The 27,597-nt window shown below is 40.4% G+C and overlaps 1 protein-coding gene across 8 annotated transcripts in view; it reads right to left on the reverse strand.

Moving 5' to 3' along the window:
* The window catches only part of ROBO1 (roundabout guidance receptor 1), a 699,448-nt gene that overhangs the window by 276,137 nt on the left and 395,714 nt on the right, over positions 1–27,597 (reverse strand). Inside the window, exon 1 of one of the 8 annotated variants that reach the window (XM_042037875.1) lies at positions 19,407–19,988. The exons of the other annotated variants lie outside the window; for them this stretch is intronic. Coding sequence (XP_041893809.1) covers positions 19,407–19,461 — 55 coding nt within the window. The 5' untranslated portion in view covers positions 19,462–19,988. Of the gene's footprint in view, positions 1–19,406; positions 19,989–27,597 lie in introns of those variants that run through there. 8 annotated transcript variants of the gene reach the window in all.

Below are 27,597 nucleotides of genomic sequence, written 5' to 3' on the forward strand. Positions count from 1 at the left end.
AAGCAGATGTGACACTTCCTACACAATTCCAAAATGATAAGGTAGTAACAAATATTACTACATAAAAGCTAGAATTTTTGCTGTTGGAAGCTGTTCTAACTATTGTAAACCAAACGTCATGCCAGCACTCCTATCACGGACAAATCAATCCAATCCATATTTCCAACTACACGTGAAAGTATCCAAACATTACCACAGGAAGAGCACTTGTAACATTTTAACAATCCAATGTCATGTTTCCTCTAATACAAATCAGCAGGGAAGATTAAGTGAATATTCAATACTTCTCAATAATCCCTAATAGAAGATAAATGCAGTGAGGATAGATAAAGAATTCTGTGGCGTTTTTATTGTTTTTCAGGGGTCTTTTTGTTGTTTTTCTTTTTAAATATTTAAAAGCACACACATACACAGAAAAACAAACTGAACTAGTGCTTCATTGTTAAAGGATATATAAAATATTTATCCCTAGCACAACATTCCTTCAACTGCGAGACTGAAACCACTTCCTTATGATGGCAAGATAATATTGGCTACACTCTAATTTTCCATTCAAGTTGCTGAATGGAGTCTTGTTCCAGGGCTACACCCAAAAAGGTAAAATTATTTCAGAAGTCAGTATGTAGCTATTTTAATAAATCTTGTTCTTCAGACTCTCTATCAAGTTCTTTCATGCTAGGAATATTTCCTTAAAAACCAAATACAGCTAGAGAAGCACCTACTTTTTAGGGAATGCACATAATTAAAGGTGGCCACTGTATCAGAGAGGCCTAATACAGAGGAATTAATTAGCTCAAGTGTTGAATACTTCCCAGATTACTATTGCTTCTGATGGCTGGGTGCTGTGATCTTCTTCCATGGCTTTCATGGCATTCTAATTGGTGATTATTTAATCCCATTAAAACAAACACACACAGTAACCCCAAAGAAAACCCCCCAAAAACAACAACAACAATCACCAAACCACAACACAACCACAAAAAGCAACACAAAAGCAACCTGAATCTTAGGTTAAACAGGTGGCTATTTACACCAGGTCAAACCAAAAGAGCCCATAAAATCATCTTTATTCAGTCAATGCAAAACAAAAGTGAAGAAAAATCCTGAATGATTAATCTTTCTAGATTGCAGCTAATTAAAACATACGCTCCTTAAATTACAGCTCTGTTGACATCCCACACATAACACACTAGCAAGAAGAGGTGAATACATGACATCAACAGCTGTTTAAATGCACAGTTTCCAAAATAATCTATTTGAAAATTCTGACGCCCTGTATCAGGTTCCAATTCAGAAATAAACTTCAATTCACTCTTCACCCTTTTCCCCTAATTTCTTTTCATTGATGAGGAGAATTTTTTTAAAGTTTCATGGTTTTTAAGTCTATATGCTTTACAAGCCTAACATATTCTCTGAAACTGAATTATATCTATGGAAACCGAGAAACTCTCTATGCAATCTTTCAGGTGTGTGAACACACTAGCACACACCTTTTGACACTTGTCACACCCAAACTGTGGAAACATTCATAGAATGGCCTGGGTTTGAAGGAACCTTCAACAACATCCTGTTCCAGTTGCCTGCCATGGGCAGGGACACCTTCCCACTAGACCAGGTTGATCAGAGACCCATCCATCCTGGCCTTGAACACTGCTTCCTTTAGTTTAATTCACCCCAGAAACAAACAGGCCTCTAATACTCTTACTTGGTATGTAATGACACAGAAAACAAAGTTTGGGAGGAAAGGAGTTTGGTTTGACACCTGCCCTGAAAATGGGTATTAGTCCTCAAGACAGACAAGTCATTTCACTGGCTACAAATATTAGCAAAATAGCAGTATTAACACCGACAATATTTAACCCAACTTCTTAAATAGAAATGGCTTTTGATCCTACTTTATCCCCAAGGGTATTGCTTCATATTTAAAAAAAAATAATTAACTTGGTATGTAACTTAAGACTAAAATAATAATTTCCTACACTACAATATACATAAAGGCATAATTTTGCTTAACAGTTGCCAGGGAACTATGTACGTTCCAAAACATACCAGATACATTATATAATATCTGACTTTCAAAACAAAATACATATGTATTTCAGAGACATACCTTAACATGTTCAAAGAAAAGTTAACTCAAGCTGTAATTAAAATAAGTAGGGCAGGGCAAGCAAGACGTCTGGAATAGACTGCTTAAAAGAAAAAAAACAAAACTAAGTGAAGCACTAAATGACAGAGCAATCACACAACCAACAAGCCAAACCAAGAAATTTTTCTGTTGTTATCTCCCACAACATTATCCATGCTAAGGAACCTCAGATCAGGAAGGAAGTAACTGTCGAGGAAGTCCTGCACACAAGGCTTGTTTCTGACTAATTAGCGGAGATCACGTGTCGCTGAGGTCCTCTCTGTCTCTAACCCTCTGTCACCCTTCCATCACACTTGCTGTGTTAAGCACTGCTTCACAATCTGCTGACATCCAGCTGCCTTCAAATCCCCACTGGTCTGGAGCTAGAAAATTACTTCCTAATCAGCAGGCACACAGCTCAGGGCAGACCTTTGAACCACCACCACTGCTGCTGTCCAGTTGATGTACAGAAGGCAAGAGAATTCTCATGCTGTGAAGAAGACACCAAACAAAACAGGTACCTGTGCTGGAGGATGTGCCCTCATTACAGACAAATGTCATAGAGACCTGACTTAGCTCTGACTGCAGACCTTGCGAATTTAAGGCCATGCTTAGGTTACCCAAAACACAAAACTACATAGAATCCGGCCTCCTTATATATACAAAGCACATTACAGAGCTGGGAAAAAAGAAATATTGAGGAGACTCTCTTTGCATTTGACTTTCTTTACAACCTTGAATTCATACAGCCACCAGATTAAATTCTGTGACTCAAAGATTCTCTTACGAGTCCCAAATACAAATGGCAACTAGTCTTACACAGTCAACCAGGGTGCAATTCACAAAAAAAACCCACCAAAAAAAAAAAACCCCAAACAAAACACAAAAACAAAACCCCCACAACATGATATTCTCGATACCATTTTGAATTATCCAGAAAAAAATTCAGGCTAAACATTTAATTTGAAGTGCCTGTGGAAGGGGGAAAGTAGCAAAGCTCCTGATTATGTGTTTATGAATGTTTAAAAAGTAAAACGATGCCATATTCCCAGAGCTATTTGATCACAAAAACAGGAAATACACACTAAAGAGTAAACATCTTGCATAGTTGCACCTAGTATAAATACAGAGCAATTGGTATGCAAAGCACCTCAGTAAGAAACTTCAATGCATCTGCTTACAGGGGGAACCAAAGTACTGGGCAGTGAAGAGCTGCAATTCAAACTGAACAAAACAAAATTTTCCAGGCCTGCAAATAACATTAAAACCAGGTAACCACATCATCTCGTCAGTTGGAAGAGTTTAGTCTTAGAGTCCCTGGCTAGAGCTGAATCGTTAAGGACAACAACAACACTGAGTCGCTTGGCGTCATGTTCCCTCATTTAATGCACACTCTTCCAACAGGTGTGTATGCAGTACACTGTGGAATTCATTTTTTCTTTTTATTTGTACCTTTTTTAAGTAGTGCACAGTCTAGTCACTAAAAGCATCTGACTCCTCTTAAAAGACTTACAAGACAGCATTGCTTGATGACATTAGATTAGGAAACTAATGGCTGAGCTGCTCTGACATGGCTTTTGCAGTCACCAGATTTGTCATCTAGCTTGCCAGAACAGCCAGAGTTTTCATTTGATCCGTAAGGTTATTATTTTTTGAACAATAGAAAATTGTGTTACCGGTCTTGCAATTTCCTGTGACATATATTTGCATCTGTAAGGACCAGGCTGACCCAAGCCTGCCTTTGATGAAGTAGTTTTGAATGCACAGAGCATACAGCCTCATGAGGCTCATCAAAGGTGTAACCAGTCTACATTCTGTTCTTTTACTATTTAAGAGCATCAAGTAAACACTAACTACGACACAGCCATGTAAGCTTTTGGGGTTAAACACAGCGTTTATTTAATTTTCACTAATATTAAAACCCCTGGGGTCCGTGATGCCTCTGGTTCTGTGAGCAAGGCAAGGTAGAGTTAGCAGTCTCCGCCAAAAGCAATCTTCAGCCTCCTCCAGCTAGAAGCTGCTAATTATGTCAGTCATGCTGAATGCTGACTGACAATTTTGTGCTGTGAAGTGATACCCACTCATTTTATTAGCAAAGAGAGGATCTGGAGTGCGAAGCTGAAACACCTATTATCCCTTTTTTTCCAAAACAGCAACAGTTTACAAGCTTTCTCTAGGTGAATAAAACTCTACTTTCACTAAACACCATTGGGATGTAGGAATGTTAACTTCTTCCTCAGAAGAGAGGGAGAAGAAAACTAATAGAAAACACCTCACTGGTTTTGAACTTCTCTTGCTGGATAAGCACTTCCCTTTGAGTTTTCCAGTTGCTCATGTACTTGGGGCAGATTCTCAAGTGAAGTAAATTAACAGCGGCTCATTGACTTCACTAGAACTACACTCATTTACAACAGTTAAAGCTGACCTACATTAAAGCAGCATTTCACACCAAGGAAGAGCTGCTTGGAGCCAGTTGGAGCCAGGAACTGCAGGGTGTTTCTTCCTCATACTTAGTCATTATATTGAACACCCATCTTCCTCTTCTGCAAGAGCCTGAAGACCTCTTTAGTGACAGCTCATATAACCAGACATTTCTAACTGGGCAACCCCAGCCAGCTCTCAGCTGGGAAATGGCTGCACGAAGCCTCTGAAAGCCTGAGCAACTGCCCTGGAAACTTCTGGGAGGGAGTGGTGCCTCTGCTTGCCAGACTAAGTTCCAGAACTCCATTTCCAATTCAAGTCTCATGGGTTTTGCCAGCCCTCCTTCTTTAGCCAGTCAGGGACATGTTCTGTCTGGAGCTGCTGGTTTGCCCTGACTGTTGATGTACCATAATGAAAAGAGGCTCAACACAAGGAGTCAGAGATGAGTCAAAGGGAAAAGAAACAAAATTCCTGTCATTCAGAAGGGAGAACTGTACCCCTATACCCTAGAATTTCTTCTCTACCATGCATAAATGTGAGTCTGAATACATAATCCAAACCACTAACGAAGAAAACAATCAAACCCCACAACCACTGGAACTAAATGAAGATGTATTATACTTGGGGAGATATACCACAACACTCAAGGTCAGGTTAGACAGAGCTCTGAGCAACCTGATGAAGTTGAAGATGTCCCTGCTCACTGAGGGGGGAGTTGGAAAAGTGATCTTCAGGAGGTCCCTTCCAACTCAAACTATTCTATGATTCATGAGTGCAAGAAATATATAAACACTCCCCAGCAAATAAAAATAATATTCAATGGACATAAATAGAAATACAAAATTTTGTGGAGAAGCCTCAGTTTGAACCAGAGGCAAAACCAAACACTGCCTACCCACAAATTTTTAAGGAATAGGCTCAGGGAAAGCTACAGAGATGTTAACTGCACAAAGCCAAACACCACAGAATCACTCAGGAGAAACAGGCATCCCCAAGAGAAGCCTGTACTTCACACTTTTCACCTTTCCCCATCAACTGGTTAGAAGAGGATATGGAAGCTGCACTCAAATTTTGATATCAAATGAGCACGCCCTTGTTCTGGATTTCTTTTCTTTTGGGTTTTTTTTTTTTTTTGTTTGTTTGTTTTTTTATCTGAGGGGTTTTGTTGCTGTTGTTTGGGGTTTTTTTTTTTTTTAATTATCTTAACCTAGTTAAATCAATTCTTACACTTTACCAAGGCATGACATTGTTTACATAGGACTAAGTGCAAAACCCTGACCTCTGTATTTCCACCATGACCTCAGAGAATAGAGCCCACTCACCCTACCCCAGTTCTTACAACTTTAATTATGTTCGACAAGGCTGCTGTGCTTTAAAGGTATCATTTACCGAGACTAAAAGATGTTTATTTTTATTCCCGTTAATCACTTCCCTTTTGTTTCATTCCATTTATACACCCTGGCTTTTGCACTCAGAATTGCTATCGGATTAGATCACTTCAGATGCAGCTGAACTGAACAGCTTCTTATGCTACTATATAGTCCCATAAAAATCCACACTATTTAACTTTTAGCCAATGTAAATAGAATTGATCACAGAAATTCAAAAGAGTTTCCCAATTGCTAGGCTATTTAAGAAATCTTTAAGGGTAAGTGAGGGCAATACCTGGACAGGGCACAGGGACAGGCCCTACCTGTCTCATTAGTTACAATTTTGACATCATAAATTGGGCTGATACCTTGAAAAAAAATTCCAGCCTTTCTGCATAACTTCCCTGTCATCCAAAAAATGGCCATTCTCTTCCCACATGCTGTTGAACTTACACTTTCAGGAATATGGTTTAGTCAGAAAATTGAGTGAAAATCCAAGGTATCAATGCTACTTTAGAACTATCTATAAGAAAAGTTTAAACACTCTAGGAGAGTTTTATGTGTTACCTCAACAGGTTCTTCGAATTATTTAATGGCATTATGAGGAAATCTACAAAAATACATTAATGCGAAAAGTTAAGCTACAATAGTTTAAAGCCATTATCATTTAGTTTATCATTATCACTTAGTTTAAAGCCATTATCCTTTCACTTTATATTTAGATGATGAAGAGCCCAAAGAGAAGTTATTAGATTCAGCCTACTTAATGGAACTTCTAAATTGAAGTAAAAAGTGTGTAGTTTTAACTTTATGGCAAACTGCACAATATTCCTGTTTTCTTTTCTGTACCACAAGCTACTTGCTCATTAGACACAAATGGGTAGAAAACAAGACTTTCTTTGTTTGCATACATTAACTTAAAGCTGTAAAACTCATTCAGCCAAACTTTCACCTTTAAACCTTAACCTGATTTGTAACAACATTTGTAGCCTCTAAAGTTACACTGCATGCACCCAGACAGAGTTAATCACCCTTCACTTTTGATACGTAGAATAATGATCTACCACTTAAACTTGAGCCCTTAAAAGCCTGAAGAAAGCTATGTACATATCTGTGTCTTAAATCAGTAGCAAAATAACGAAACTCTACCTAGCAGTGACCAGTTGAAAAGCAAAACAAAAAGAAACATACAACTTGTAGCTCATGGAAGTTGTAAATAAGTGCATTTCAAGTCTCCTCAGATGAAATTCTTGCTTCCCAGCACATGCTATTGATCAGACACCTGGTACTTCTAGGGAAAAGGACAAGTCACAGGGGAAGGTCTGGTTTTATTTTTTGTGTAATTTAAAACTTTGTAAGGAAATTAAAAAAAATTAGTAGAGATTTGAAAATAACGTTCTAAAAGCTGATGAGCTTATTGTCATTTTAAATTTAGAATACATTATGGCTCCCTTCAAACACTGTCTAGTAGGAACCAGATTGTATTAGTTTTCAAAACTGAGCAACAGTGACAGTTGAGGATTTTTGGTATCTAAAAAAATCACAACTATGGGAAACAAACTCTTGGATTTATGCATTATACTTCCCTAAATGCTACAAAAAAAAATATACTGTACAGCACAGGAAAATTCCAAACCAAAAATGTTTTGAAAAAGCTATTAGACACAAACATACCAAAAAAAAAAAAAAAAAAAAAAAAAAAAAAAAAAAAAACACCCACAAAAAAACAAAAAAAACAAAACACCAGACAAAAATGAGGAGCTAAAACGAAACCAGTTTGGCTGTTCTGGAAGCAGAGGAAAGATTGACTACCACATAAAAAACACCAACAGCACCAACAACACACAAGAAATCCAATCTTGCAATCAACAAAAAAAGGGAACCTAAATCACAAAATTTTATAAGCCATTAAATGCTTCTCATTTTTTAAGTTAAGAATGCTTCTCATTTTAAGTTAAGAAGAACAGTTAGTAATCATCTCTTTCCCCATTATTAAGGTTTCTATGTAACATCATGTAGAGTAAGTGACACACAACTTGAGCTTCTGCAAAGTAAGATAAAAACTGACATCAATAGTCAAACCTCCTCCGACTTTAAGGGGCTGAAAACTCATCCAGATTTTATTTCCTCAGGCCACAAAAGGAATGAGTTGCTGCTTCTCTTTCATTTATGCTACTAAAGAAGAGGGAGCTATTTTTATTTTCTCTTTATTACTGCTTTAAAAAAAAGAAAAACAAAAAAGGAATCCTCAATTTAAAACAAGTTTTAACAAGTACGATAAAGTCTGCACACATAATACACTGGGTGGAGTAAAAGCCCTCAGAAACACTGCACAGAGCCAATAATGGACTTGTCGCCAACACCCTGTGATTTCATGACTGCCAGAACAAAAACAAATGCCACGTTCAGTTCATTGCAAAGAAAGGGACTCATTAACTTGATGTGGCTTTTTACTTGACCTTAGTAAGGTGAGTAAAATAAAATTTCATTTTATGAGATTCGAAATGATCAGCTGCATGCCTACAGGAATTGTGATGAAATGACCAAGTGAAATTACTAACTCTGCTTAATTCTAATTATTACTAGACTGTAGGTCACTGTGAATTTCTAGCTGAGAGGTTGCTGCTTTCCTTCCTGTAATGAGATAACAGACAAATAAACTCTAAGTGTCTTTCTGGAAACTGATGTAAAATAAAATGTAAATTTCTGTCAAAGACAGAAATATCAATCCTGAAGACACAATAATTTCAGTGCAGACTTTAATCTAATCTTTTTGGAATAATAATCAACTTCATAGACATTTAAACAGTCATTTCCCCCCCAAAAAAATTCAGAGTTATTATTCAAAAATCAAACAAACATTCACACTATCAATAAGCCTTAAAGTAAAACAATTAAAAAAACCAAACAACAAAAAAACCAAACAAAAAACCCCCACCACCACAAACACAAATGAACAGAAAACCCAACAACAACAACACAAAACAAACAAACAAAAAAAACAACAAAAAAAAAACCAACAAGCAAACAACCCCAAGTTTCCTGTGAAAATAATGCTCACTCTTTTTGGTCACAACATTAAAGCACCAGGTCAACCTCCCTACCTTGGCTGTCCCAGCAAATGCAGGGGGAAAAAACTAATCCCCATCTGATATGAGGCACTGGAGGGTGGATGAGGATTAAAAAGTCTTCCACATTATGGTCATGAGAACCACATTAGAGTCTGAATGAAAAGATTTAAAAAAAAAACCCAAACTTTCTTATTTTCTGCTGAACACCCCACCATCCCCTCCCCAAATAAAAGCAAGATAGCCACTAAACAAGTAAAAAAAAATAGCAATCCAGAAGCCAAAACTGTTGTGAGCAGAGATTTTTCAGCAGTGCACTTAGGGAACTTCATCCCCTAGCAGGTAGAAATTAAAGTGGAATTCTATTTGAGCTCCAGAGGGATAATACCTTACTCTAGCTCCCTTTTATTTTCTACCTAGATGAACTTGCTGTGGAAAGGTCAACCATTTTAAGCAATAGTACCATTAATGATGCCACTATTTGTTTCTTTTTGCAATTCTGAAAAAAATCCCCATCTAACACTCAAACACACACTTCAATAGTTTCTGTACTTGCTCTATTAAAAACTTGAAAGTAAACAGAAGTGTGTGTACTGTAATCCTCCTACAGAGTAACAGCCTTTGAGCATTTTGAACATTTATTCCTGATATGACACCAAGCTGCATCACCATTCAGCTCAGCAACTGCCAGAATCATGCTCAAGGAAAGTTAAAGTGCTCACTACGTCCCTAAGCTTGTTTCACTTTATATGTTTCAATATTTGCTTTCTGCACAGGTAACAGAGATTAACATTCATGAGTGGGAGAGAAAACAGAAATCACTATTTCCTGAAGTCTTCTAAAAAGCAAAGTACTCACCAGCAGCATAATCTCATCCTGCATACTTCTTCCCATTTCAAGGCCTGCATTGCTACATACACGTTTGAAAAGTCACAAAACTCTCCTCAAAACAATTACTCAGAAGTTCATCTCTTAGTTTCTAAGCTTAACAGCAGCACTTAACAGATTTCTCCTTGTATCAAAGGGTAGGGAAGACTTCATTCCACCCTCTGTATTCAAGAGGTAAATAGCAGCATTGGCTCCTTCTTTCTGCTTTGTATCTACTTTTACATTTCTCCTTTTAATTTTTAAAGGCTGTATAACCTGAGCAACGAGCCTCATTAATCACTACTGAATGATTTAACCCAGCCATTCAGTTCCAGATGCCACTCGGTGCTAGAGATATGCTAATTCCTTCCAAGCTTCACGTCCTTTTGCAGTTGAAACCATAATTTTCCACATTGGTGAAGACAAGATTTTACTCCACACATGGGGCCTCCTGCCAATCACTTTTATGCCTAGCATAGTGCAAGTTTCATTCCACAGCTACATCAGGCCTTTTTGTCAAACCTGTTCATTATAAACATCCTCACTCCTACATTCTGCTGCTACAGCATCATAGTCCCACAAACTCAACCCTCTCCTGTGCCAACTCCTGCATCGGGAAGCAAACAGTAAAGCAGGTTGTTACTATCCCTACTTACTTTGTTTCCTTTTCTTCTTGTTTCCTCACACTACTTTTAATTTTTTTCCCCTTCATCACCTCCTACCATTAAACACTTTGATTATGAAGTACCTGTCAGCCGCAGCTCCTAGGGCCTTAGATATAGTCCAAACCCAAAAAGTTGCACTGACAGAGTTGTTTTGCGAGTGGGAGGCAAGGGGAGAAGCATTCAGAATTTGCAAATTCCAGTTCTGAACCTGCCTGGCATCCAAGAGATCTCCTAGCACAAAGCTAGGCCAGGTGCCAAGCTTAATACCAGGTTCCAAAAGGTGATGATAGAAGAAAAAGCTTGGTGACATTGCTGAGCACTTGATCTAAAAATAGGATTTTGAGACCTTGTATTATGCTTTCAGCACATAAATACAGGCCCAACTGTAGATTTGGGGGCTGCTATCCTCATCTTGGGTTTACGTGCTTGGGCTTATTTGGCCAACAGAAGATGTCTGGGTTGAAAAGTCTGCTTTTGACCAGTGTTAGTAAAATGCCCTACAAAAGTGGCAAGCTGAAAAGTTTCTAAAAGAATACCTACTCAAACACATTTTTGACTGGCTTCTCACCCTTCACAGAGCTAAAGAGGCCCATGCAAATTCAAAGTTATACAGCTTTTTTCAGTTAATTGGCTCTTAAGTCAATGTTCACTACAATCTCAACTTTCAGACAGGCTAAGAACCCACAATGATCCACAAACATTTGCAACTGAAGATAAAAATCAAACACTTTAGGAAACTTAATTTAAACACTAGAATCAAGATTTTCAACAGGTACTACTGATTTTAAGTGGCTCCAAATTTAGACTGTAGGTTCCCAACTTGAACAACTCACAATGCCCTGGAATCCAAAAATCTGAGGTCCAGTGACTACTGAAATCCAAGCCATTCTTGCAAGCATGTCCATCTGGTCACTATCAAACACCATTTCTTTCTCCTTTCACCTACTTCCAGAACAAAGTAAAGTTGAGCCAATGCACATCTTTAGGCCTACATTAAATTCTTAGCCATGTATTAAAACCTAATTTCTAAGACAAAAACTGTTGATGTCTATTATGTTACTGTAGAAGCAAATAGTAAAATTTAAGTCTTCTATACACGAGTTTATAACCATGAACTGCTCTATGTGTCTAATCTTCAATATAAAGGCATCTAAGCAATTAGATGAGATGCAATATAACTAACCCAGAATCTAAAATAAATACCTTGCCTGAGGACATGCAAATTTCAGAAGGCACAAAAATGCCAGCTAAGCAAGTTTTAATGCAATACTAGCATGAAACAGTTTAACAGTACTACAGAAATCACAATTCTGATTTATGTACAAGACAGTCAAGGGAGCAAAAGACAAAGACTACAGAATTGAGCAACATGAAAAGAATACAGACTATACAGTTCTCTCAGATGGCTGTCATGGATGACTCCAGCCTGCACTGGTAAGACACTCATCCCTGCCATACGCTGCACTGCATGTCTGGAAATATAGGTTGTTCCACAACTGAGCTTATTCCACTGCTAATTCACTGGGCAAGATGAAGAAAATAAAATATCAAGTTTAAGATTTTAAATCCAGAGCTCAGCACAGGCTTGTCAGATTTACAGATCTTTAATCTACAGTCAGGGGTGTTCATATTATTTTAATCATTCACAATATTAGCATTAGACTTAAGGTAATGCAATACCATATTGAGCAAATACTTCCCAACCAAAAAGGGCAGCTTGAATAATTTTGCATATCTGACTATTCATTTCTTCAAAGAACGTATATGCATTTCAAAAATGCAACAGTCCAGACAACAGGCTTGTTTTCCGATTAAGAATATTCATACCACTTCAATAATAATAATGCATTCAACTACTCATTTTGGTCTAAGCTGAATTTATAGCAAGTTGTACTAAAATGAAATGCTCTCTTAATCTCATTTACAGTTATTTACTTAAATGTAAATAAATATAAACATCTAACATAGTACAAAAAGCTCTATGCCCCACAGAGGTGTAAAGTCTGGTGGCAGAAAACAAGATTTAAATGGGAGTACCTCGTGGAACTTACCTCTACCACCAGTGAACAAACCCATAGAGGTTCTCTCCTATTGTTTAGATATGGAATACAGTACTTTTTTATGGAATTTCTTTGAATGCTAAGTAAGGAAGAAATCTTCAGCAATACATTTACTATTACATGAAAGTACAGATGCTAATACAAGAATTCTATACATGTCAGCCTTCTGAATGAGAAGATAAATACCTAAGATGCTTTTATTTAAAAACAGAAAAAGTTTTACGCACTAGTTGTTTAGAGTTTATATATACAAAAAATCCCTTAAGATAAAGCCCAAATGTGTTAAAAATTAGGTAGGAGATGACATCCATGGTATTGCTGTTACCAAAATCCATGTACTGAATATTTACATCTGAAGGTGAAGGCATGCCCAAGTTGCACCATGAGGACCTTCACTCCTCCAACAGCACATTTTTTCACTAAAAGCTAGATGGAAAAGTACTCAAGTTTTGTGTAGGTCTTTGGATAGTGGTGCTGAAATAAACTGTGAGTAAGCCTGAGGACCTGAAATGCAGGTTTCACAAGGACACAAAATTGCATTATAAACTCTTAAAACAAACTGATCTTTTATTTAAATCCACAAGCGCATTCTCTGCCTATTACCAGTAGATTCTCCTTCCTAATTTTCCATGTTTCTGCTTCCAGAAAACACAATTAACATTATTTCCCACTAAAATAAAAGGCAAAAGGTTTTCTCTTCTCCTCCTCTGCATAGTTTGCCTCCTTTTGGTAAGGCCACCTTAAGATCATACCATCCCACAAACCATTCTGTCCTCAGCAAAGGTGAAATGACTTGGCTGCTCACGGGTCTGAGCAGAGCACTCTGCACCTTCCCCTTGGCTGGAGTTGCTCAGATGGCAAGCAGGCTCTAATTAAAAAGACTGGCCTGACGCCACTCACAAATCTCATTACTGTCAATTTATCAATTTTGTTTTAATCAGTCATACACAGACACACATAGACACATGAGTCTTAGTCAGAAATTTTCCTAAGCTTCAGAACAAGAGAGGCATGGAAAATACCTACAAGTCTGAGAACAGTTCTCAGTATTTGACAGTATTTAACTTCATTGGTTGATTATATACTCCTTCACTTTCTCACAAAAAATAGTTTCCTCACTTTTTTTTCAAAAGACACGAAAAGAAATAGAACATACTTTCCCTAAGTCTCTATTCATTGTTTCACTGAACTGTAGGCCATTTCCCCTTCTACTTACACCTGAAATGGACAATCCCATATACACATCTTTCCCTGTGTGCTCTTGTTTTAACACCAATTATATCATACACATTCGTGGTCGGAAAGGCCTACCCTCATGATGTTCCAGAACCATATTCTATCATTTTTGTGGACAAATCTGGGTAAATGCACTATTTTTTCCTAATAAATAGCAAACCAACAAATTATTTCTGACATCCAGAATTAACTTCATCCCCTTCTTACTTCAGTAAAACTTACCATCACCTTCAGGGTAAGGTAACTCACAGTATTGGCTTACATTAATAATTAGGATACCAAAAGAATTAGCTCTTTAAAAACCAGAACTCAAGACCAACAACAGAATAACACAGCTCTGCACACCTGACTGAAACCAGAAGTCATTATTAGCTTCCCAGGTGCTTCACTTTTTCCCCTGTTGAGATCTTCCCTAGTACCAAGTCTCAGCTGTGTGAGTCCAACATAGCTGGCTGCATCTATGTCAGCAATACAAAACATTTGTGCTCCTAAGACATTTTCTGTCTTCACATAAAATCTCCTTCTGCTCACAGCAATTCAGTGCCGATGCTAAGGCTGACACAGTCAGCCAAGAGACATCAGTGTATGACAGATATATATGTATGTGCATAAATACATGTGTACATACATATGCACACCTTCCTTCTCCTAAAGAAGATACAAACTAGCAAACTATCTGCCCTTAAAAGCATCTCTAGCTTTCAATATTTAAAAATATCTCTTTGCTGCTCTACTCTCACCTTTTGGTCAAGCTTCTCATCACTAACAGAAAAATACTCTTACTTCCCCTGTTTACACAATTTATTGGACTTAAAATACACCTTGGTTGCTACTTCAGTTACCTCACTATTTACCTTACAATTTTATGAAGAGGCACTCAGGTGTAAAGCTAAGGAAGGTTATCACCACCAAATGAGATTATATAACTGAGTACACAAATAAAATGTGTCGGGACCTCAGCATATGAAATTCTTAAGTGCCCTTTCATTTGCTTGGAAAGAGCAAGGCTCCTACTAAATTCCTGGTCACAAAGTAACCTTGAAATATTAACAACTACTGACAGCAAAATGACTCATTCCTAACTATTCAAGTACATAAAGCTCACAACAAATTCACAGCTTAAAACATTGACTGTGGGAATCTTCATTATGAAAGGAAAATTTTGAAGAAGAATCTAAGCCAGCTACCAGGACACCAAGCCAAGTGACCGTTATCCACCCAGCGCATTTAACAACAACAGAAATATTACACTGAGAATTGCAGCAACTGACTGGACTTGCTAGACCCAGCAAATTATTATTATATTCATTAGTAAAAGCTATCCCATAATGAGACATAATATTACAGTTGTTTAGGACTGTGAAAAAAAAACTCTTCCAGTTATTTAGGAAAATTAAGTGCCAACCAAAACCAATGTTATTTGAGAGTGAGGGAACAGGTTCTCAGATTCTTAAGTACAACTGTAGATTTTTCTGTCTTGAATTTCTAAATTTTTTCTCTTTCCACCTTCTAATGAAAACTAAACTGGTTTTGATTCCTTATGGAATCTCTCTAGCCATCACTTCCAAAGCATTTTATGCTAAAGCATCATTTGGCAAGCATTTAATGTCTAATATTAACATGTGATAACACTGCTACCTGTGTGTCACTGGTTTCTGATATTTGTAATGGCCCATCTATCTTTGTAGATCCAATCAAAACCTTTATCATGTAGACTCAGGAGTATTCTTTACATAAATTCATGTTTTCTAATAAAATCTTATGGACAGTACACATGATTCCCCCAAAATTCAGTACCCCAAACATTACAGATGATCCCTGCTAATGAAGTTACTGTGTAACTTCAACAAAAAACATCTTACAACCAACACTGACTGCAGTGAGCAAAAATCAGCTTGAGTGTTTTTCTGGTTTAAACTAACTTAAGTGCCAGGCAATAGGGGGAAAAAAAAAAAGTGCCTCTTTCTAGGTAAAAGGTAACAAAATCTGCATTTATACAAAGTGAAAAAAAAAGAAGTTTGCTCTCCACAGATACTATCAGTACTCATAGGGATAAGTGGTTTTGAATCCAACACCTGGATACTTGGGGAATATTTCATCACAAGTAAGGAATTATCAATTTTACAGCATGTGGTTATTTCTCTGCTAGCTTCGTCTTCCAACACAATACAAGCGTGGCCAGCTTCTTCAGCTCTAAGCAGCTGGCTCAATCCTTCTTAAATATTCTTACAGTAGAATTACTTAGAACAGCACACAATGCATTAGGGGATAGGTGAAAAATGCAGTTTTTAAGTTTTCCTGGGTGACTTACTTGCTTTTACGGATTAGGAACTTAATACTTTCATAATCCTTTGAATTACCCTGTATTTTTTTTAAAAAAGCTCTCCTGATTTATTACTGTTAGACAGAAAATACGTAAAAGGAGTAGAAACATTTCCAGAAATGGTCTAGCACTTCATGAGGGAGCTTTTAAGTCCAAACTTCTGAAACAAACAAACAAAATGTATCAAGGTAATGGCTGATTTATTTACTCCAATAGGTAGGTTAGTCAGCTGGAAAGGACTTTGGGGACACTCCATGGACACCCTTAAACTATTAACCATCAAAAGATAACCCTCCCATGAAGGAATACAAGAGACAATTTTGCCCTCCACTGGCTAGAACTATCACTGAAAAACAGGCCTGCCTCGCTGTGTCAGCAGTGCCTGTTCCACACAGCATGAAAAAACCTCTGGAGCAAATGTACCAATCCCATTGGAAGTACAATAATTAGTAAGGGATAACATGGACAGGAAAGGGGGAAAGGGTGGGTGTTGAGCAGATGGGAATCAGCAATGCAATGAAATAACTCGTCAAAATATAAAGATTTCCACGGAGGGAAACAGAAAAATCACACAGTGACATATTTAGCCTTGAGAATTGCTAGAGCAGTGAACACCCATGTGGAAAACCAGAACCTTGACACTCGTTCCCAGCAAAAATGTTCTGCATGTTGCCCTTCAGATAAGTGAAAGCTTTTCTTTCCCAAACATATTCATTTGATGATGCTGCTTACTGGGGAGTGGAGACATGAAAAATCCATGCATTCTGAAGCAAATTCTGCCTCAGAATGAAGGAAAAAGGGCAGAATGCAGGTAAATACTCAAGAAAACAAGGATACCAGAGAAGTATCCCTTAAAGCAATTTTTATTCTCTATGCAAAGAAGCACTGAAATTACACTGGGAGAATAAGAGAGGAAAGCTGCTATATTCCAATTTTCAACACTATTCAAATTTAAATTTATTCAACATTTATTAACCACAGGCTTACATGAAAGAAGGTACTTCACAGGATTCCACAGAGACAACACCAGGGTAAAAATTAGGGGTTTTAAATTCTAAGTGGTTTACCAATTACTGTTTTAACAAACACTAACCCACTTACTTTTCTATTATTAAATTTTTTTCTCTTTCCCATCCCCCAATTATTTCCCACCTCTCAGCAGAAGTTTCTAACATGCCATTTAGAGTGTGGCCACACAAACCATTGATTCAGTAGTGGGTGTAAGTGAGGGAAGTGAGAACCTTCAGGGGAAGAGGGAGGAAAGGATCAATCAACTTGCAAGATCAGCTGTCAGCAGAACTCAAAGGATTTCAGTGTGAAAACTGGTGTAGATGACTCCTGTCCTTCCTTCTGCACTGCAGCCATCTGCCCTCAAACTTCATCCTGCCAAAGGTTTCTGGCATCTCCATTGTTCCAGACACAAGACTAACTACTTGACCACACCGTAGTTGAGGGGAAAAAGAAATTCCTCTGGTGAAGGATTTGGAACAGAGTTATTATCTGGTGCTTGTCTCTTATCTCTCTTACTGAATTTGTTTACATGACAAAATTAAAAACCTCCATAAAAATTCATTTCTTTCTTCTTTTTTTTCTCCTCTCCAACTCAGCTGGAATCAACATTATTAGAGAGAGCATCCCCATCCTGGAGGGAAAGAAAAAAAATTGAAAAAAAAAAAAACTTGCATGCAACTTAACTCTGTTGAGCATTTATATGATAAGTAGATAAGAGAATTCAAAAATAAATTGAATAAAATTGTTTCTAAACTTGGAACTTAAAACACCCCAATACAGAAGCTATCTATGAAATCAACTTTTCTAAGGTGGGGATGATTGCCATGAAAGATTCAGAAAGAGCAAAGGGGTGCAAAGGCTCTTCCCCATTCCATTTGTTTCTTCCATCACATGAAGGAGGCAACACAGAGAAAAATCAAATTAAAGATGGCATGACTGACATGGTCAAAAGTGAACAGGGTGAGAGCTACTCAGGGATGCAAAGTTTTCCACATCCAAAGCCACAAGGAGCAAACTAATACCTAAGAGCAAAAAATTAATAGTTAAATTTATGATATAATCTAGAAACAGACATAAGTTACTACATTCAGTGACATAATTAAGACTTAAAGCTTGAGGCAGTGTACTTAAGTCTTTCAAAAACTTCATTCATTCATTCACTGACCGGATGTCTCATGCTACCATAACTTTAATGACTCAAAGGGGTCCTCCGCAAATTTATAAAAATCAATTAAGGTAGAAAAGTTAGTGCCCAAACCTTCACTATGGCACAAGGATTTACTGCGCTCACTTAGCGTGTGACACAAGGCGTTCCTAAGAACGAGAAACAATACTGCAGGGAGATAAACCCGGCCTCCTGAGAGAAACAGGGTCCTTGCGTAGAGACAAACCCGAAAAGCTCCCGAGCCCCCCACGCCCACCGCGGCCACATGCGCGCCCCGCGGCGCCGGGAGCGCCGCACCCGCCCCGAGCCCAGCGCCGCTCTCCACGGGGCGCCCAGAGCCAAACCTGCCCTCCACAATGCCCTATTACTGCCGCCCTATCTGGAACCTACAGGCACCGTAAGATGCCCCAACACGCATAAACCCCGCGCAAACTGTGCCTAATGACCATTAATCCCCCCCTATCTCTTCGGCCATCTCCCCCACTCCCACTTAGCACGGTGGCGCTTCACTTCACACACGTGGGTAACTTTAATCGTCAAGGTGAAGCAAAACCCATCCCCAAGCCCTCCCTCCTCCTCCTCACCGCCGTGGTCCCCCCCCGGTGGCGGCTGCGCGGGGTTTAACCCGGCCCGAGGGCTGGGAGGGGGCGATGCTCCAGGGTCCGCCCGGCGGAGGGTGCGCGGTACCCGCGGGCAGCCGCGCCGAGCGGCGGGCGCAGCCACCTCCCGCGGGAGAAGGGGGTCCCTGCCCGCCGCCCCCTCGGCTCAGCAGCAGCCGTGGTTACATCAATCGACCCTCAGGAGCAGCCGGCGGCGGGAGCCCTGGGACCGGGACCGGACCCGGAGCCGCGCATCCCCCCACACCCGGCTCCCCGCGCCCGGCCCCGGGCAGCCCCCACGGCCGGCGGCAGCTCCCGGGGCAAACGCGGTCCGGGCGCCCACAGGCTGGAAGCTGAGCTTCGGTTTCCGAGCAAAGGAGGGAGCCGGGAAGCGCAGAGGGGCCAAACGGGGGGTGGGAAGAGGGAAGGAGGAGAGCGGCTGCGGGAGCGCTGCCACCGCCGCGTATCTGACCCGCCCGCGTGCGGTGGTTACCTGAGGTGACACATATGAATCCAAAGAGGTAAAAGTGAGCAAACTCCGCGATCATTGTCCTCGGGTGGCGCCTGCAAGCAGTCTCATGCCAGAAGAGCGGGGGGAGAAGCGAAGAGCCCCCAGTTGTAATTCCACAGAAGCTTAACGTAAGCGAGGTTCTCTAATCCCGCCGGACTCCCGGGGCGAGCCCCCTCCGGGCACGGCGCTGTCAGGTCCGCGGGGCTCCAGACGCACGCCAACTCCGGCCGGCCTCCCCCCTTCTGGCCCGGGCTTTGCTCAGCGGCGCCTTGACACTTCCCAGGACTATCCAAAGCGATAGAGAAAACAAAAGATCCTCGAGTTCCCGCAGCCGAGGTCCGCCGCCTCCCGAGAACAAGTTGCTGCCCCGGCCACAGACCCCGCTCTGGGCGCCCGGGACGAGCCGGTAACGGAGCGCAGCCGGGACGGGCACGGACCGGCCACCGCCGCCCTCGGCGAAGGCGAGGGGCGGGCAAGGAGCTCCACGAAGTGTCCCCGCCGAGTCACTGCGCGCCCGGCGAGCGGCGGGCAGAGCGCGGCGGCGGAGCGGCGGCAGCGCCCGCTCCCATGGCGGGGGAAGGAGGCGGGCGCGTCGGGGGCCGCGGCGGAGCGCGGCCGCGGTCAGGCGGGGCGGCGGGCAGGGGAGCCCCGGCGGCAGCCCCGAGCCCAGCCCAGCATCGCCGCCGCCCCCGCCCCGACACGCGGGAATCCCACACTCGCCCCCGCCCCAGCGCCGGAGGAGGGCACAAGAGGGGCGATGGGAGCAAAGAAGAAAGAAAGGGGAAAGAGAGAGGGCGAGCAAAACTTCCCCGGGCCAACGCCCCCGAGCCACCCACCCCAACCGCCCGCCCTCGGTGCGGCGGCTGCGGGAGGAGGAGAGGGAGGAGGAGCGGCTCCTCGCCTTGTCGGGGCAGGGGTGCACGAGTCAGGCGGGGCCGAGCCCGCCGCGCCTGAACTTTCTGGTGTCACGTCGAGCCGCTCGCCTCCGCCGCGGGTTTCCCCTTCCCCCTCCCGGCCGCCTCCGCCTGCTGCCCGCGCTGCCGCCGCCGCGGCAGCTCTGGTGCCGCCTCGGGACACCTTAAAGGAGCCGCACCTACGCGGCCCCCGCACGCCCCGAGCGGCGCTGCCCGGCCCGGCGCATCCCGCCCGGCCCCGCCCCGCGCGGAGCCGGCGCCGCCTCCCGCCTCTTCCCCCGCCGAAGGTAACGCGCGCGGCGGCTCCCGGAGCCGACCGTGCCCTGGGCACGGCGCAGCCAGGACTCGGGGAGGGGATGGGGGCAGCCTCGGGCACAGAAGAAGTTCAGATCTCCCCCGGCCACCCCCGCCGAAAACAAACGAACACACAAAACCCCCGCCCGGGTCTCCACTGGTATTCCCGACGGAGCGAGGAAACAACGCTTCCCTGGATGATTCGCATCGCCTGTGGCCTGGCCGTGCTCCAGGCGTGGACCAAATCTCCAGGAGAAGCATCCTCAAGTCCTCGCTCCTGCACAGTGCACAGATAAATACTACAGGAACAACTCCGCATGGCCATGTCAGCTTTATGTCACACCACGAGAGGTAGTGGTGGGGGAAGAAGGGGAAGAACACTGCAGGGGAAGAGGGAAGGTGTACTTGGAAGAAGTAGCACTACCACCTCACAGCAAAGTTCCAGCTATTCCTAGATTTGATTCGCTAAGTTATGAGGATTGAATGAGACATCAGAAATTTCATTTCCAAGCAGTGTATTGAATATATTAACCTCATTGCAAGCAAGTCTGCAGTGGGATAATAAAACTCTATAGAAAGACCCTTGATGTACTTCCTGTCACAGGATTTATGACCCCACACTGTTCTCAGCCAAACAGGTTCGGGTGCTCACAGGCACCATCAGTCAACACAAGGAATGTCACTGGGTTTGCCCCGTTTTGTGTCCCTCAGAGGAAACTGACCAAAACTCCAACAGCAGAAAGGTCCTACGGATTGCACTGAATCTGTTTTAGTCTGCTTTTATGTGTACAAGGTCTGTAAAGACAAATTTTCAATAATGCAAAGCAAAACTGGTTTACATTGGGAAAAGAAGCTCGTGGTTATATGAATACAGTGTATCTATGTCATCAGCAACCAAACTGGTGAGATTTTCTTCTAAAACTGATGGGAATTGATGAAACATTAGAACACCCAAAAGTTAGAAAAACAATCCAGTGCTTTAACATCAATCAGACATTAATTTTCACAGAGAAAAACAAATTAGTGTCCTACTTCAAACACATTTAGAAAGCAATCATAATTGTGGAATCAATAACAGTGAATACTTTTGAATATGAGCAGATTTCTTCAAGCTGTACCTAGCCAACCATTTCTCTTCCTGTTGTGACCTCATGCATCATGCTGCACTTCATGAAAGAAAAATGTATTTGCACCTCCGGAGTTAAAACCACACTGCAAAAACAGCGAAGAGGCCTGAGATAATCCTTGAATTCTATTGAGAAGTTTTAGATTTCAATATATTAGATTTGGGGTTGTTCTTTTATAATTAATTAAATAAACGAGAGTCACATGCAGGGCTGAAAATGAGCTGCAAGAGTTCATTTGTTTCACCTCTGTTCCCAGAGAGGGTCAAGTATAAGTAGACCCTCACTAGCAGGTATTTTGTAATCCCATTACTATCCATTTCTAATGACTGAAATTTAATACTATCTTTGGGTAACCTGTTCCAGTTCCTATACAGTCAGAGTTCTTTTTTTTTAAGCCTAGACTAAATAGTCTTCCAGAGGAAAACATACCACCAGCACCACCAATAACATTTTGAAGGCCTTTTTTTTTTATTCCTTCTGTGGTATCAATACTTGACAGACTCACATTGTACTAAGTTACATATTTTAATTGATTGCATCTCTTAAAAAAGCAAATACACACATCGACCAGTAGGCCACTCTAAAGGGAATAAATGGGTTCACTTATTCTGTGAATGTATGTACACACATATTTTATGTACACATGTATTTATTTACTTGTGTCATTCTTATGTATTCCTCTGTTTATATGGGATGTATAATTTTTCCTCTAATCTCTAATTATAAAACATAATTCTAATGCATTTCTATGGCATATGTATTATCTAGCAACATAAATTAATCCATTTACTTTGTAACTGGCAGCAAACATATACAAGGTGTACAGAAGGTAAATAAAACATTTTCCTAATTCCCAGAGAGTTTTCTCTACTCAAGACGAATCTGTTTCCTGTTCATTAGTGCAATAGTAGGTTTCTAGATTCACACACACTTTTGCTTAGGTAAATTTAAAACAAGGGCCGGTAAAATTTTATGCCATGTCAAAGTCTTGTGTATGCTGGCTGCTAATTTCAAATTCACATGCAGAGAAATTCTACATACAGCAGTGGATTAAAGCTCTGGAGCTTGAATGACCTTACCATGTGATCACGAGATGAGCCTACGTAAAACAGTTTAAAGCTTTTGTGCCACAGCAACCCCATCTTTAATGAGCCTCTAGGACTGTTTCAATCACTATAAAGAAATTTTTATCTTTTGAGAAGAACAGAGTCATTCTACTTTAGGTACCTATAGTGAAAGTACAGTAGAGCTTCAAAGGCTTGTTCAATTTGTACTGTCTCAGATACTTCATAATGTAATGTTTAGCTGTCAGTGCTTTCTTCGGAAAAATTGCTAGGAGTGAATGTATACTGCTCTAATTATCTTTCTTAAAATTCGTTTAGATTGTAATAATATATAACAGCTGCACAGCTGAGTGAATCTCTTCAAATTGTAAGCCTACAGAATTTCATCAGAATGTCTTGTAAGTCATTGACATCATCTTTAATTCTGCAGATGTTCTTACAAAATGTGTGCTATTAAAGCACCCTTATTGTCCGTGATACTGAGATGTGCAAACATTCCTATGAGACGCACACGTGTATGTGTATCTGTCAGAAAATGTTTCTAGGAAGAGAAATATGGCTTTAACCTTTTCAGATGTGGGGAACAGTACGTGTATGAGTATTATACAGCGGATGTACTTGCTGTGTTTATTCTGTAATATGTAATACCATTTTTAAAACTTACACAAACATGTAATTTCTGGGAGAACAGAATCACCAAGCACAAGATTAAAGATGCTGCCTGAGTTTGAGGCGCAGGAGTTGGTCATGAAACCTCAAACAAAAAAGGAAAGGTTCTAGAGAACTGATAGTTGTGATTCAGCAGATGGCACTCTTCCCTCAAAGTGACTAAAATCAGTGCTGCCTCTGATACAAGGGATGATGTTCTTTGAGAGATTATTCAGAAGAACTTGAACTTCTGTAAGTACTGAAGATCCCAGGCACTTCCCTCCAAGGGTAGAGATATGCACATGACGTCTTGGATGTGTTGTGGGGGCAAACTCTCTCTCTCCACAAACCTTTTTGAACTTCAAATGACTCTCCCCCTTCCTGATCTCCAAAGTGCCGTGTAGCCTTCCGGTTATCTGCGGCGCTGGCTGCCAGGAATACCTCTGTGTGCACATTACACGGTCACACACGCTCGTGTCTGCAGAAACTCATGGAGTTTATCGTTCCGAGCCTGGCAGCCAGGATTACTGAATCAGTACCTTTATTCTATAGGCTACAACTAAGCTTCCATTGACATCATAGGGATTATAGAGATATAACTAAGTTTCAAAAACTCTTTCTTCCAGACTGTTTAGGGCACCGTGGAAATGATCGGTTGCATTATTTAGTAAACGGTCTGAAAAAACTATTACATTTTTTCTAAGTGTAAGCTGAAATTAAATGGAAAAATATGAGGAATTATATATACATCTCGCTTTGTATATTTGTCTCTAAGCATATAATGGGCCTTAACCATGGTAGGAACCCTAGCTGAAGTCAATAAACATATCTGATAGCAGAAGAGTATATTATTTCAATGGTATTTTCATTAGTAAATAAACTGGGTTTTTCTACATTGGATCTGAACAAGCACTGAAATTGTTAGAAGAAGGAGTACTGTAAAGGGCAGCTGAGTATAAAAAGTGCATGTATAGCAAAAGCTTGAAAACCTACAGTTGCCATATAATTAATTGGGATAATTATTATGAGCAAACAAGAAACTCTATGATTTCCATACCCATATAAGTCAATTTCTGTCTCTTTCTTGACCTGTCTGGTTACTGTTTAAACATGCTGTTCAAAGACATTGTTTTCTTATGTTTGATTGCTAGGGCCTTACCATGATTTTGCTTTTATTTACATTTTGTGATGTAATTCTTATTTTCTTTGATGTTACTCTTAATTACACTGCAAGTGAATTCAGACTTCCAGTGTCTTTCACTACATACAGCATTTAGAATAGTACTCGAGTCATTGCAGAGCAAGGAATAATAGCAATAAAATACAGTATTTTATTTTCTATGATGAATTCACAGATAGAGACCCTAAAGAAGCTCAAGCCTCATTATGCTAGGTGTATAAAAACAAGATAAAAGATGCTTTCTTCAAAGGATTTATAAAGCATCATTATCAACATAAAGAACTTCAAGAAAAAATCACCACTGGCACAAACATGCAAAATTCCATTGAATTCTATCCTTTAATATTCCTTTATATTAGGGGTGAATGGGTCTTTTCATTTCTGTTCAAAGATGCTATAGCCCATCCCCTCTGGAAAAAAAAAAAAAAATCACTGAAGCTATATTCCTTCTGTTGCCCCCGTAAAAAATGCTAAAGGCATATTTGCTATTCAGTCTACTCAGCAGACTAGCTTTATGCTTTAAAAAAAATATTATAATTATAGGAAATATTGCATACAACTCCTGCTTTGTGGTTTTGTTCTTGTTAGCGACAAAATGCTAATCTGCTTAATATGTAATTTATATACAAACAACACAGTATTTATTACAAAACCAGTGTTATCTCTGATATTGCTAAACAAAGAGAGACCTGTCCCTGAAATCTCAGTATTTGCTTTAAATGTTTAACAAATGAACCATTCAGTACTCACTATCTCCTTGCCTCAATACGAGTAGTATGAGGGTGTCACCTAGTGGATTGTTCTGACTGCCTGAAGAGAGCTCACAAGCCAAATCACCCAAATGGCATTGAATGAACTAACAAAATGAAAGAGAAAGGCTTCTTTTTCCTTTACTTAATTACTCCAGGAATTGTGAGAGCTTCAACAGAGTGTTATTGTTCTGTAATATCTGCCTCTGGGTTCCCATTCATGCCACAGAATCTGTTGGCACTGAAAAGGGCTGTAAGAATGATGCATCCAAAATTTTGAAGAGAAAATTACCTATGTTCCTGCATCAGAGGAAAGGTTTGATATTACCACAGACAACCATTTTAAATGAGTTGCACAAAATTTTTGTTTAAGATTACAAATAATAAGTGGAAGAAAGGATCTACTGTGCTTGTAAGTTTCATCAATTATATTTTAAAAGAAGGAACTATTCCATGGTTTTCAACAGGCCATCAAAAAAAGGGGGGTTTGCATGTATTAATTTGAGATTGCTGTATGCATTTATAATTCATGAATAGTTAAGGTTAGCAATCTGGAGATGAAAAGGATTACATAAACTATCCATCTTATTTCTTTGATTGAATTACTGCACATATTTAAAGCAGATGCCACTTAGGAACTGAATACCTGCAGTGAATTAACTCAGTCAAATGCAAAGCAGATACCCAGCCAGCTCACCCAGTACCATTTCAATTGCATGTTGAAATTTAAAATAACCAGCATACAATTTATAATTGCATGATGAAAGCCTATCTGATCCCATATATTTAACTTCTTTTAATTAAAAAAAATGCTTACTATAGTTTTAATATTGCATTCTGCCCTTGAGTGGAGGAAGGGAAGAAAGCAAGGATGGAACTACAGATGATAAAGACATGCTGTTTTCGTGCCTAGAGAGTGCATTTGAATTACACCCCCTGACATTTTTGAGTGTGTGCTGTGTGACCAGCATGGGAAGAGGAGAAAGTCTTTGCCCCATGATGGTGTGCTTATTCTTTGGTGTCAGAAGTACATCTTACCTGTCAGCAGATGCAGTATGCTACTGGAAGCAGCAGCAAAAATCTTACATTAGCAGTACACTTTGCTGTTGGTCCCCTGGCATAATATGCCTGTTTTAATGAACAAGTGGATCTACCTTCCTCTGTATATGATGGCTAGCACATCCTTAGCCTTTTTTGCACGTACAAAATACACAGTCAATCTAAAATGCCTTGCAAAATACCCCAGCAATACTTATCCATATTAAAAGCTCTCAAAACCACACTTCAAGAGAACTGTGAAAATGTACATTACTTAATTTAATTAGAAAAGGAAAATGTATAAACGTATTTCAATTGTTTGACTAAAATCAAACTACCTCTACTTTTTGAGGTAGGAAATGGAGGAAAAAAGGAAAAAAAAGATCAGTTAAATCCCTCACCCTCAAAACAGAGAACAGAGTTCTGTTGATCAGAAGCATCTTATTCTGCTAGATATTAAATGTTTTCTGGCCCTTAGAAGCGTTTCTCCACTCTCTGGAACATAGAATTATTTGGGGGTTTTCTTTTTAATGTATTTTGTCTTGTCAAAACTCTTGGTCTGGATCCTAATGGATTCTGATGTGAAGCGCCCAGGTGATGTACATTGTGGAGTTCAGTAGCAGACACTGACAAAGTACTAAACCTGCAGGGCAAGTAAGGATTACTGCTGAGGGAGAGAATACTGTCAATGAGCCTTGTATACCCATTCATACAGCAGGCTATTTTATTTTAAAACAGTTCCTTCCAGCAGCAGTACCAGGCTCCCATACCTCATACATCTCCTTTTGCACATAAGGTCAGACTACCTTCAGAAGGGGGGGAAAAAAAGGAAAACAAACTAGAGGGAAGGCCTTGGGCCCCAGCTAAATATTTCATTAAAAGAAAACTGGTCTTGCATGTGTTCTCTTTAAAACCTCCCAAAGGACAAATCATGTCTACATAGTTAGGAGCATCCAGTAACAAACACAACTATTCCTCCCACTCTCCGAGATGGCCTGACACGAGCCAGCTCCAGTGCAGAAGCTGAGTAAATATTCTGTGCTGGTGCCAAGCCTGAGCTAACACAGGTTGTGTCTCAACAGGCCCTATTAGCTCAGGCTCATTGTGTAATAACACGGCTGCGCTGCTCTGCAGCTGGCTCTGTGTGCCGGGCCTGCCC

Source organism: Corvus kubaryi, unplaced genomic scaffold (assembly GCF_017639235.1).
Source record: "Corvus kubaryi isolate FWS band 111438036 unplaced genomic scaffold, C.kubaryi_AGA036_p1.0 37391, whole genome shotgun sequence".
Taxonomy (NCBI): domain Eukaryota; kingdom Metazoa; phylum Chordata; class Aves; order Passeriformes; family Corvidae; genus Corvus; species Corvus kubaryi.